Source organism: Chinchilla lanigera, unplaced genomic scaffold (assembly GCF_000276665.1).
Source record: "Chinchilla lanigera isolate Chin_1 unplaced genomic scaffold, ChiLan1.0 scaffold00208, whole genome shotgun sequence".
Classification (NCBI taxonomy): Eukaryota; Metazoa; Chordata; class Mammalia; order Rodentia; family Chinchillidae; genus Chinchilla; species Chinchilla lanigera.
In genome coordinates, this window is record NW_004955609.1 from 270,692 (window position 1) to 284,932 (window position 14,241).

At 37.5% G+C, this 14,241-nt stretch overlaps 1 protein-coding gene across 1 annotated transcript in view; it reads right to left on the reverse strand.

The window, feature by feature from the left end:
- Positions 1–9,708: 9,708 nt before the first annotated feature.
- LOC102011607 (3-beta-hydroxysteroid sulfotransferase-like) overlaps positions 9,709–14,241 on the reverse strand; it is a 39,442-nt gene continuing 34,909 nt past the window's right edge. The window contains exon 6 of the mRNA XM_005414930.2: positions 9,709–10,129. Within this exon, the coding sequence (XP_005414987.1) occupies positions 10,017–10,129 (113 nt within the window). The 3' untranslated portion in view covers positions 9,709–10,016. The remainder of the gene's footprint in view (positions 10,130–14,241) is intronic.

Consider the following 14,241-nt stretch of genomic DNA (forward strand, 5'->3'; position numbering starts at 1 on the left):
GGGAATGCTTTGTTTTTATTGGAATAGCTCAATAAAGTCACTACATCAGCGGATGTGTGCATGAGGTGATGTCTGTGTGTTTTAAATTTTATGTTATTCCAACTTATCCTTCATTAACATTGTAACACTGATCAGCAAAATGAGTCCTGTTCAAATAATGGACCACATAGCTTATGAGGTCACTAAAATAATAATAGTATATTTAAGTTGAAAGTGAGAGAGAAATGCTTGCATGCTCCTTAGGTCACTGATCTCTTCTTAGGTCACTGATCTCTTCTTAGGTCACTGATCTCTTCGGTTCCTCTGTCCTCCTGTTGCATGGACTCATGTTAATTAGCTATTTGGGTATACCAGCTATCCCATGGGCACAAGAGAAAAGATGATTCCTCAGAGGAGACAGATATGAACCTGACCCTTGAAAGGTGAGAAAGACTGTGATTCTAACATTTCTTTTTCCTCCACAGCACTTAGAAAACCCTCGATGGTTTCAAGATGAAGTTACAGATTCATTAACTGCTTCTCAGAATAGAATCCCATCCTTTTCAGACTTGACTGATCTGATCAATAAAGGTTTGATCTCTGTTCCATGTGGATGATTCTTTTTTCTGAGTAAAGGCTCAGCCAAAGCTAATTGGTGATGAATACATTGCTGACTCTGCTGGGAAGGGGACCAGGAGGGTTTCTGTATGGAAAAGGCTTGCATTCAAACCAAGATCTTGATGAACTGATGACAATATCTCCTAAATTCTTAGAGAGCTTGAATCTTTTCCTGATATAATTTTAAGTTTTAAACATTGAAAAAAAAAAGTAAATTTTTAATTTTTGAGGTGACATTCACATGAGATGCAATTAATCATCTTCAAGTAAAAAATTCAATAGCAGTTAATACAGCCATGATGTGCAGCCATCACCCCTACCAAATTTCAAGACATTTTCATCACCTTGACAGGAACCCCACCATGTCCAATAAGTCCAACTCCGCATCCTTCCCTTTTCTTTCTCCAGCCTTCAGCAACCATAAAATGCTTTCCATCTTGATAGATCTGTCAACTCTGCATATTGCATGTAAATAGAATTATATGATATGTGATCTTTGTGCCTAATTTCTTCCGCTCAGTCTAATATTTTTGACTGATAAACTAAATACTCCATGTAACTGATAACCACATCAAGAAACAGATCAAAGGCTGGGGCCGTAGCTCAGTGGTAGAAAAGTGCTTAGTGTGTAAGAAGAGTCTCTGTATCCACGCTCCAATATCAACAAGAAAAAAATAGGGAAATGCACCCTATTGATCTCCTTTTCAAGCCCCGTCCTACCATTTATTACCATCCTCTAATTTCTGACAGCATAGACTCATTTTGTCTCTTTTTTTATTTCATAGAAGTTGAATCATACCCTCAATATCAATATCTTGTGTATGGGATTCATACAGTGAAAGTAATAATGGCTCCTTAGGGTCGATAATAGCCTTTATAAAACAGAAAGTATTGGCTAAAGTTTTCCCCTTCATACATAAGTTTATCCATGTGTCCTTGGCTGATTTACTTTTTGGATGTGGTCCATTTAGATTTCAAGTTGCTCTGCGTCAGAGTAGGAATTGTCCTCTATGATGTATCAGGTCATCAGTCCTTTCTGCAATCATTTCACTGCAGAATTGAGCAAATCATGTTAAATAACCTTCTACTGGGCACACATGGGATTCTGTAACCAGAATTCCATTTATTTTTCTCTTACTCAAAGCCCACGGTTGTCTCTCTTCTCCTGGATTGGCCCTGAGGAATATCAAGACTGGTGGCTCTCTAAGAGGACCAGCAACAGCATCACTGGGAGTTTGTTGAAAATGCAAATTATAGAAACTCTGCCTGGACCCACTGAGCCTGAAATTTCATGGTGGTAGACCAGCAATCTGTTTTCATGATCCTGACAGGAGATACTGATGCACAGTAAAGGTTAAGGGATTAGATAGGGTGAGGGTGTGGCTCTTTACCACAAACTCTTGTCAAGCATACATGAGGCCCTGGGTTTGATTCCAGCACACCAAGATTAATGAACAGATAAAACCCCATAGCTATCATGTTGGCTAGAGAGGAAGTCTACCATGTAGCCAGAAAAGTTGCTATCACCTGAGACAGACTACAGAGCCATTCATGACAGAGGTGGAAGCCCCAGGCAGATGAAAAGGATGACTTCACTGAATAGCCAAGAGTATTAATTGGGACCATTGTGTTTCCAGTAGCCACAAGAACCTGTGGTAGATTGCCAGGAAGAACTTAGGCATTCATATTAATATTAAGAATCTCTATTACTTTAATCTCCAAAAATTCTCCCAATTTATCTCAAAAGTGTTCATATATATTGGTCTTTAAATTGGCTTGTACTAAATATTTCACTAAAGAAAGTGTGACTATCATAAAAACATTGTTTTCCAATTCATACCTAATGTGTACCTTTCCATTTCTCTGAGATTTCTTTAATTTATTTGAACAATGTTTTGTAGTTTTCAATTTGCAAGACTTGCACTCCCTTGATTTAATTTATTTATAAATATATTCTTTTTAATGGCATTGGAAGTGTAACCAAGGCTGCTGTAATTTGCAGTTGAATCATGCTGGGGTTTTGTGCTTCTTTGTTTAGAATCTAACCAGCCCCTTCTCAGGACAATTTGTGTCATTTAGTTACAGAAACACCACAAGGGCTGCATTTGTACAACTGTACAGCTCTAACAGTGAGATAGGACAGAGTGAATAAATTGTATCCAATGCAGAAAAAGACTCTGTGTCACCAAATGTAACTGTAGGCCATTATAGTGTTTGGATGCTAGTGTCCCCAGGGTGTCAATATATTCAAGCACAGAGTAAAGATCTGGGAGTCTCCAGAGATAGATTTAGTTGAATAAGTCAGACTTGAGAGTCACCCAGAGGTAAGTTTCCAGTCATGGAGTATGAACTTGGTATCACTGGGAACAATTATATCTTAGCACAGAGATGGACTGCAGTGTCACCAAGAGATAACTATCACCCAGTGGGTGGTGAAGACTGGTGTCACACAGAGAGGAGAGTGGTCTCCCTGTGTGCATTGAAGTTCAGTGCAGAACATGGATTCTAGTGACATCTGCACAGTCTACTGAAGAACATGAGTTCATGTCACAACTAGTGGTAACTGTGGTCCAGTATGGAGCACAGAGGGTGGTTCAGAGAGACTGTGTGTGTCACCCAGCTTCTGGACACTGAATCATTCCAATAAAGTTCACCATTTCATCCAATACCTCAGCCTCCACCCAGCATTGAATGTACATAGTTTTCTCACTCATTACTGTGATGTGTGGAATAACTGAACAGATGGTTTATGAAAACATTGAGAATATAACTAAGACATATCAGCTTTCCATAATTATTGGCCATTCAGCAATGCAACTATGGTTACAATCATGCCTGAGAATTAGTTAGCAGTACTAAAGAATGAAATTAAAATAATGAAATAGTGAACTACCTAGGAAAATGTTACAATTTATTTTATCAAAGTTGTTTGAGATTTTTTTATTGATAAATTTTATTGTTTTAAAGAGAAAAAAGATAAACAAACAATGAAACCCCGAGTTTCAAACAGGTTAGTAGGACAGGTACAATACTTGATAGGTTGCATATTATTATCTTCATAGTAGTTAACCAGAGTACAAGATATAGGCGTGATATCTTGTTGAAACAATATTAGCACAAAACATCCTTTTCAAGGAACTCAGGGAACTAGTTATAAAGCTATCTTAACTATCTTGTGTACACATATATGTTTTCCTTTTTCCCTTTCTTCCTTTCCTTTTTCCCCATTGCAGTTTGTCTTTTCTTTTGCAGTTTTTTCCCAGTTTACAGTATCTATGTTTCAGATATCTGTATGCTTCAGATATTATTTTCTTGTTCAATGTGGTTTTATTATATAATGGAGTACTATTCAGCAATAAAGAAGGATAGACTAGAGACTTTTAGGTAAATGGATGCAACTTGAGACCATATTCATAAGTGAAATAAGTCAGACTTCTATGTGTAAATATATTGTCTCATTGTTGATAAATTTTTATTTTATTTTTTTATTTTAAAGAGTAAAAGAAGGATAACATAATAATAGGGGGGCTTACCAAATTACAGACAAACTGGTACGAAATTTTCAGTGGTTATTATTTTACATATTGTTATCTACAAGATAGTTTCTCAGGAAAACAAATAGACAAATAATAGTGAGTTACAGACAAAAGAGGTAGGAGATCATCAATAGTGGTTGTACTATACTTTGGTATCTTCAAAGTGGCTTCTAAAGAATATAAATAGAACTATACATGAGTGACCTATTGAATAATCATTAATTTTCTCAATGATTGTTGTAGGAAACACATAATAATAGACATGCATCCATTTAGGAAATAGTATAGGAGCAATACAAACATTTCAGAGTTATGGATAGATTAGTAGGAAAATATCAATGACTGCTGTAATACATGTTGGTATCTTCAAAGTGGTTTCTCAGGAAGACAGAGATACACAAGAAGGATCTAACAAGTAGTTACAGCCTAAGGGTTGTCAAAAATCAAGTGAGCCATCTGGGGTGAAAGCCATTTTTTGTAGCGTTTTCTCTCCAGCCTCCCATTGCATTGGAACCCCACAACTGGGTAGTGTCCTCTCCCCAACTGTCAGCACAGGCAGCAGGAATCCTGCTGCAGACTTCTCCGGAGCTCCACCACAGCCTGTACTGTCAGGGGAAGAATGGCTTCCAGGGAGTTTCCGCAGGTATTGTGCAAGGTCCTCCTGGTTTACAGCTTCCGAGTGGCTCTCATGACCCCAGTCCACAGGACCTCTGACTCCTTGGGCTTAGTCTTCATTCTCATGTTCTCCTAGTCTTTGTTCAGCAGCTGCTCCTCCACTGACTGGACCTTTCTGGTTCTCAGTGGCAGGAGCAAGAGTGACCCGTTGCATGGCATGTGGTTTCTCCATGTTTGAATGATTCACACACGTCTGTGGGTGGGCATCTGGAGCCAGTGCATTCACACACGTCTGTGGGTGGGCCAATTATGTCATTGTTTCTCTGTGTCATGGTTGTTCTCAATTGAGTGGCAGCAGCTGGCCTAAGGGCTGGCGCGCAGCAGTGCTTGCCACTGCGTGGCTCCCCCTGCACCAGGGGCCCTCCTTGGGGGTGCCTACGAGGCAGGAAGCGAGCCAGCCAGAAGACCAGCGCTCCCCGCTCATGACTCCCCATGCACCTGGGCCCCTCCTTCCAGGCACCTACGAGGGAGGGAGCGAGCCAGCCAGAAGACTGGCGCTCCCCGCCCGTGGCTCCCCGTGCACCTGGGCCCCTCCTTCCGGACGCCTACGAGGCAGGGAGGGAGCCAGCTGGAAGACTGGTGCTCCCCACCCGTGGCTCCCCGTGCGCTGGAGGTAAATTTTAGATATACATAGTGATAACATTCATCATAGGAGATTTATACCTATAGATGATATATATTACTTTTTTCCTATTCCCCTCCTCCTTCAGCCCCTCTTCCCCTCTTTATTTACAAAAGCTTTCTTTCCATTTTTCCTTTTATTCTTATTTTTTCTTGTCACTCCTTTCCTTTCCCCCACATTTTTCCCTTAATGTCCTTCATTTTCTTCATATTTAGTACTTAAATTTCTTCTTATAAAATTATTATTCAATTTTCTTCTTATTTCCCTATATCTATTATACATTTTGGTCCTTATTTATAATTTTAGTTTCTCACACCAGAGAAACTATGCAGTGTTGAAACATGTGTGTTCTATTTATTTCACTTAACAGTATGGTCTCAAGGTGCATACATTTACCTAGAAATGTCTCAAGCTTATCCTTCTATATGGTTGAGTAGTAGTCCGTTGTATAAAAACCCACATATTCTTTATCCATCCATCAGTTTATGGGCATTTGGGCTATTTTCAAGGTTTACCTATTACAAACTGTGCCACTAAAAACATGGGTGTGAATATATCACTGTGGCATGCTGCTTTTAATTCTTTCAGGAAGATATCAAGATGGGGAAGAGCTGGGTCAAATGGCACCTCTAGTTTTAATTTTTTGAGGAATCTCCACACTGATTTCCACAGTGGTTACATCAACCTATATTGCCATCAGAAGTGTTCCTTTTCCCCCATAGCCCCTCCAGCATTTGTTATTGGTTCATTTCTTGATAATAGGCATTCTTTCTGGAGTGGGATGGAATCTCAGTATCATACTAATATGCACCTCATGCATGACCAGTGATGTTGACCATTTTTTCATGTATTTATTTGTTGCTTCTACTTTTTAATTGGAGAAGTGTCTATTCATTTCAGATGCCCATTTTTGGACTGAGTCTTTAAATTTAAGGGGTCCGATTTTTTAAATTTTTTATATATTGTAGATATTAGTCCTTTGTGAAACAGCTAGCAAAGATATTTTCTCTTCTGTGGGCTGTCTTTTCACTCCATTGGTGGTTTCTTTTGCTGTACAAAAGTTTTTAATGAGATGAGATCCCAATTGTTGATCTTTGTGATATTTCCTGTGCAATCAAGCTTTTGTTCATAAAGTCTTTGCCTACACAGATGTCTTCAAGAGTTCTACTCTTCTCTCCTACATCAGATTTAGTGTTTGTGTTTTAATATTTAGATCCTTGACCCCTTCCAATTTAACTTAGTGCACGGTGAAAGACATGAGTCTAGTTTTAATCATCAGCGTGTGGAAAGCTAGTTTTTCCAGTACGATTTATTGAAGAGGCTATCTTTCTTCCAGTGAAGGAGCTATCTTTCTTCCAGTAGAGGGCACCTTCATCAAAGATAATAAGGCTGAGTGTATTTGGAGTTATTTCTGCATCTGTTAATCTGTTCCATTGATCCTCAGGTCTCTTTTTTGTTCGATTTTGTTTGGTTGGATTTTTTTTGTCAGTACCTTACATTTTTAAAGTTACAGTAGCTTTGTAGACTAATTTCAAGTCAGAGATTGTGATGCCCCTGTGTTGCCTTTGTAGTTCAGAATTGCTTTTGCTATTCTGAGTCTCATGGTTCTAAATGAATTTGGGGGTTGTTTCCTCTAATTCTGTGAGAGAACTTATTGGTATTTTGATTGGGTAGCAATTTTGTGTGTATTGCCAGTTTCACTACATTGGTTATTCTTACCCAAGAGCAAGGAATATATTATCATTTTCTGATATTTTCTTCAATCTTTTTTTTTTCTTTCCTGTTTTTGGATAAGGTTAGCTAAGGGTTTGTCAGTTTTATTTAATTTGTCAAAGAACCAACTCTTTAATTCATTGACTCTTTGTATTGTTTTCTTAGTCTGCATTGTATTAATTTTTCCTCCTATCTTTATAATTTTCTCCCTCATATGAGCTTTGGGTTTCACTTAGTCTTCTTTTTCTACAAGCTTGAAGTTCAACATCAGGTTGTTTATTTGAGCTTACTCTGCTTTAATATGAGATTTCACTGCTATAAATTTCTCTTGTTGAACTGCTTCCTTTGCATCCCATAAGGTCCAGTACGTTTTACTGGCATTATTGTGTAATTGTAGAAACTGTCTAATTTCTTCTGTAATTTCATCTGTGACCTACTGGTTGTTCAGGAGGGTATTATTTAATTTCCATGTGTTTATGAATTCCATTTGTTCAAAAGTTTGGTTCAGTTCTAATATTTCTTTGTTGAATTTTCTCTAGTTGATCTGTCAATTTGTGACAGTGATGTATTGAGTTCCCCCATTATAATTGTATAAGTGTTTATTTGATTTTTCATGTTCATTAATATTTGTTTTATATAGTTGGGTGCACTGGCATTTGGTGTCTATATGTTTATGATTGTTATCTCTTCCTCTTTGAATTTTCCATGGACAAGTATGTAATGATATTCTTTGTCTCTTTTGATCAGTCTTGGCTTGAGTTCACTTTGTCTGCAAGTAGAACTGCCCCTGCTTTTGGTGGAGGGGTGGGGTCCTGTCACATAAACTATTGTTTTCCATCCTTTGGCTTCCAGTCTATTGCTTTTTTATTTAAACGCATTTCTTGTATGCAGCATATTTTTGGATCTTGCTTCTTTATCCATTCTGCCAGTTTGGTATTTTTGCTTGGTGAATTGAAGCAATGAAAGCAATCCTCAGAGGGAAATTTATAGTGGTGCATTCCCACATCAGGAAAACAGAATGAGCACAACTAAACAACCTTATGCTACACCTCAAACTTATAGAGAAAGTAGAGCAAGTCAAGCACAAAGCACAAAGAAGGCAGGAAATTATAAAGATCTGAGCAGAAACTGATGCAATGGAGATTAAGAAAACAATACAAAGAATTAATGAATCAAAGAGTTGGTTCTTTGAAAGAATAAATAGAAACTATAAACCCCTAGCCAAACTTCTCAAAAAAAAGGAAAGAAAAAAAACAAAATTCATGCAATGAAGAATGAAAAGGATGAAATCACTGCAGATCCTATAGAAATTTAGAAGATTATCAATACCTATTTGGTAAAACTGTACTCTCAGAGGATGGAAAACACAGAAGAAATGGACAGATTCTCAGATATGTATGAATCACCAAAGAGGAATCAACAATATATAAAAATTCTGAATAACCCAGTATCAGTCAATGAAATTGAAAATGTAATTAAAAATTTACCAACAAAGAAAATGCAGGTCCTGATGGATTCAGACTTCAATTTTACAAGAAATTTAGAGAAGATTTAATGCCAAATCTTCTCAAACTCTTTAATGAAATAGAAAGGGAAGCAATTCTCCATAACTCATTCCTGGAGGCAAGTATTACTCTGATAACAAAAGCAGAGAAAGGCCCAGCCAAAAAAAGAGAACTATAGGCCAATCTCCCTAATAAATATATATTCAAAAATACTCAATAAAATACTAGCAAACAGAATGCAGGAAATCATCAAGAAGATTATACACCATTACCTAGTGGGATTCACCCCAGAATGCAGGGATGGTTCAATAAGTGAAAATCGATAAATGTAATATAACATATCAGCAGAGCCAAGGACAAAAATCACATGATCCTCTCAATAGATGCAGAAAAATTTTTTGACAAGGTCCAACACTCATTCATGGTAAAAAAAAAAAAAAACCTACAGAAAATTGGAATAAATTGTCTTTACCTCAACCTGATAAAAACCATTTATGCCAAACCAACAGGCAAAAGCACCAGCCTGGCAAGTGCAAGGTCTTGAGTTCTATTCCTGGCACCAAAAAAAAGTGAAACTAAAAAAAAAAAAAAGTAAAACCAACAGCCAATATCATACTAAATGGACAGAAACTGAAATCTTTCATTTTAAAATCAGGAGCAAGACAAGGGTTCCATAGTCCCACTCCTATTCAATATAGTTCTAGAAACACTGGCCAGGGCAATTAGACAAGAGAAAGAAAGAGAAGGAATATGGATAGGAAAGGAAGAACAAGCAAATTAATCCTGCCATACATATCAATCCAATGTGGAACTGTTCTCCTTGTGTGAGCATGGATGAAGTCCAGGTATAAAGGATGGAGTAGAACTGCAAATAGATGAATGCATTGCACCATGTGCCTTTTAAAAAATCAGTTTCAAAGACTTCCCTAGATGCCACCTATTGTTGCATATGTTCAAGCACCACAGAATAACATAACAAAAACACACTGAATAACTATACTTCCAAATGTCTAGCTAATAATATATTTGGGACATACATGTGAAATGAAACACAAGAGGCTTAATTGCTTCTAGAATTTTATGTCTTACTTGAAATCATTGACAAACTTCAAGTAACATCATCTCCATAGCACGGTATGTACTTGAGTTACTACAAACAGTTTTTAAAAGATATGATTCCTCTAATTGCAGAGGTGTACTCAGGTTATTTTAAACAAGCAAGTGAGCAAAGATGTAAAGATTTGATTATTTAAAGCTCAGGCATAACATGATAGGTTTGACTCCATGGAATCTGTGCCAATTTATGCACAAGTACAAATAAAGGAGATTAAATGTCCCTATCCACTTAATATCCAAAATTTGGGGACATTATTCCCATGGGAAGAGCCCCGGTGGACAACCTAACATCTTCTCCTGGTACACTTTATCAAAGACTTCAGCCTGGGCTACGGTGAAGTGATTCTTCCAGTCCCCAGAGACACCTGGAAAACAGAATATAGCCACTTAGATCAGATGTAGAGACAGGAGTTCAGGACACAGCACGTCCCATACCCTACCTCCTATCAGTGATACTCTAGCTAATAGAATAGAATGACCAATGGCCACTTCAGGCACCCTGGTACTTTCTAACTACATCTATGAACACTTATACCTGCATGGAAATGACTTCCTTCCTAACATTCTCTCTCAAAGCATCATGGACACAATCCATCAGCAACAGCACGGGCTGTATCTCTCTTACATGTGTAATCTAGCTATTTCTCACCATGTCTGTTGCTACCCCTTTTCCTAAGCCAACAGCACTTTTCACATTGGCTATTTTAAAATATTTTAATTGATCTCTCTGTTTCGTGCAGTTCTCTTCAGAGGTTCTCATCATTGTATCCTTCTTCATCCTTCCTCTGGATCCACAGGATTCAGACACTTTGGGCTCAGAGTTTATCCCACAACTTTTAGTTTGACTTGGCCAAAGTGCTCACTCGCAGTACTTGTCCCTAGGTTATCCCATACCTTGATGCTCCTGTCTTCATCTCGTAGACGGTACATTCACTTTCTGTCCTTCACTACACTGGATCTTTAGACAGCCCAAAACAGGCCCGGCTCCCTGCTCCTCATAGAATGCTATTTGCATTCTCTGAATCTTCACTGGAATCCTATTCCCTCAGACATATTTCTGTCTTTTGCATTTGTCTCCTGTTCTTTCCTCCAAAGTAACCCTGTCAGTAAGGCTCTCTCACCACTCAGTCCAGAGTGATACAGATATGCAGTTGCTCTGTATTTCATCATACCAATCATTGTGTGCTCACTTCAGCAGCCAGGTCCTAACACAGGAAATATGTGAAATACACTATCATGTATGTGAAATACACTATGTATTCCCTTTTTCTATTTGTGTATGGCATGTTTCACAAATATAGGAAAACAAAATTTTTACTATTTATTCATTAAAATTTAGTATTTGAAAGAGTGACACACATATACTGTATACTCAATAAAAAATTATTGGAAGTACTCATAATATAATGAGCACTCTAGCAATGTATTCCCAATTTTACACATGAGGAAAAATACACTCCTTTGTGATTATCTGATAAAAAAGTGATGAATGAGATTCAGGTTTTTATTTCAAAGAGAAAAAGTAATAAAAACAATGATACACAATTTCTAAACAACAGGAGAGTAACAATGGTTCATACATTGTGTATTGTTATCTTCAAAGTAGTTGCTCAAATTACAAGACATAGACCTGTAAAATGAACCAAAAAATACAAACATAATTCTTTCTTCTCAATGACCTAGTAGAAATAAGTAGTATAACCAGCTTAACTATCTTCTGTATATATATTTTTCTTTTTCACTTCCTTCTTGATGAATAAGATTTCAATCTGAGATTATGACTACAGAGTCATATTCCTTTTGACATGATTACATTATTAATTTATGTATCACATAATTATTATAGCATAATATATCAATATATTAACTTCATAGAATACCAAGTTGAATATATGTTAAATACTACATAATTATAAACTTTTATCTCCACATATATAGAATAAGTAATATAATGCTAAAATATGTATTTGATGCCTTTTAAACCCTCACTCACTGCTGGGTTCATTGCTATGAACATTAATAAAATGAATTAATTATGGATTTCTTCTGCTCACTTATTACCCACAACATCCTGGAGGACTGGTATGCCAGGGAGAACTTCTGAGCTACCACACTCAAAGTAAATTATAATGGTTTCTCAGTATACAAAACATCTCTCCAGATGAAAGATTCCAAAATTCCTATGGGCACCTAAAGTTGTAAACGTGGCTAACTCAAAATCCTATAGATCTTGCAGATGTAAACTTCTGTTTCTATTTCTCCTTTTTTCCTCGTGTTTAAAACAACTCTCAAAAGAATTTTAACCCAGCTGCTATTGAAGCTATTAATAATGTGTCAGAGTTGGTGTCTTAAACAATCAAAATTTATTTTTCTCAAACTTCTGGAGGCTGATGTCTGAGATCGAGGTGTCAGGAAGTTGGATTACTTCTGAAGTGCGCCAAGGAAGGATCTGTTGCAGGCTTTCATTTTTCCCTTTATGTTGTCACCTTTTTCAATGTGTTCACATTATCTTTCCTCTGTGCCTCTGGAACTCTAGTCTCCTTTTGGATACATGTGTTCCTTTTATTATGGCTCACCCTAGTGGCCTCCTTTTAACTGTCTTATACTTATGAAGACTTCGCCTCAAAGTACACTCACCTTCTGAGTTACTGGAGGGTTGGTCAACCACAGATTTTTTGAGGAAAATAATTCATGCACATCTTAATTTTGAAGATATTATTAGAAAATTCAGTGGAGCACTGATACAAATAACATTTAAGACTAAACAAGTCCTTCACTAGACTTAGTTTTTGGTCATTTATAAGTATGAAACTCACAGTGTGACATAGGTATGAAATTCTGAATGAATCCCATTAGAGCATGAGGTCATAACTGTGAATTTTACTGCTCTTTAGTTAACTATTTCAATGATTTTGATACTTGTTCATGAAGACACAGATATATGTTACAGTTGGGTGGGTGAATATCACCACCACATGATAGATCTGGTACTATATGATTTATTAATTATTTTCTCTGTTCATTCAAAACCAGTGAAAACTCAAGGAGTGCTTATTCTGTGCCAGGCAGTATGTTCTAGAATAGAATCAAAGATAACAATGAAATTGGCTGAAGAAACCTACATTATTACCTTAGTTTTTTAGTGTCCCCCAGTACCACCTGTGAAAAGCTGGTTTATGACCACTGGGGCAATGGAAAATTGTTGGAAATGTTAGGACATGGACCCTGACAGGCCCTTGAAGGTGATGTTGGCAACTGTCCCCTTCCTCTTTCCATCTTTTCTTCCTGGCCACTATGATAAAATTGAGCCCCTGACCCTAAATAAAGCTTATCTCCTCTTAATTTGATTCTGCCATGTATTTTGTAATGATGAGGCAAGTTGACTAATACAATTTTATCTTCAAACAAATGCACTTCCTCTAGTTTCACACAATAGCATGATGGCTGTAACAGGCTTCTCCTAAGTACAATTGGCATAATAGTCCATGTATTTTTCTTGGTCATTTGGAAGAGAAGGCCTCAAACATCTGAAAAGGAGTCTGCAAAATTACCCTTACCTAGAGCCAGCAAATAGTAGAGACAATGTTTGAAAGCATTGTGATTCATATATTACCTTTCTTTTTGTAACTGATAAGCTTCATTTTAAAATTAATCTGGGGACTGCATGTTCCTTCCAGAATAAAGAAAGCTTACAGGATTGATGTGGACATATTAATGTATAATAGAACTTTACATGCCATTTCTTTTGAAAAATCACACTGTAACCATTTTGAGGCCTCCCTTTCTTAACAGAGTGAAGTCTTAAGACCTGGTGGTTTTAAGTGTGGTAGAAGTATGAGCTGAGATTGCAGTATATCCTGTCCAGTATATTTTACTACCTTCCCCCTGACATGCATATATTAGCTAATATAGAAAATGACCAGTGAAATATTACAGAGTCCTTGTGTGCTTGGTAATCATACCCACTGACACTTCCATCTTTGTGGAAATGATTTCCTCCCTAACCCTCTCTTCCAACCCATCCTGTGCACAGTCCAACAGCAAAAGCTGGGGCTACATCTCTGCTACAGCTATAATCTACCTGCTTCCCACCATGTCTGTTTCTATCACCTTTGCTCAAGCCAACAACATTTCTCATAATATATTCTCATTGACCTCTCCATGTCTTTTCTGCTGCATTTAGAAGTTCTTATCATGACAGCCATCATAATCCCTCCCCTGGATCTGAAGGATGCAGCCATTTTTGTTTCAGACTGCTGTGGTTTGTATCTTGGTGTCTCTCCAATGACACAGGCAGTCATGGGGCACACTTTTAGAGTTTTTGATTCGTGGGTGTGAGTGCTACACTGCCCTGCCGCAGAGAGTTTGCATATGAAAGAGAGAGGAAGAGGCTTTCTGCAGACACTCCTCCTTTTGCTCTTGTCACTTTTGCTATCTTCCACCACCATGAAAGGCTGTCCTCTGCCATGTGCCACCC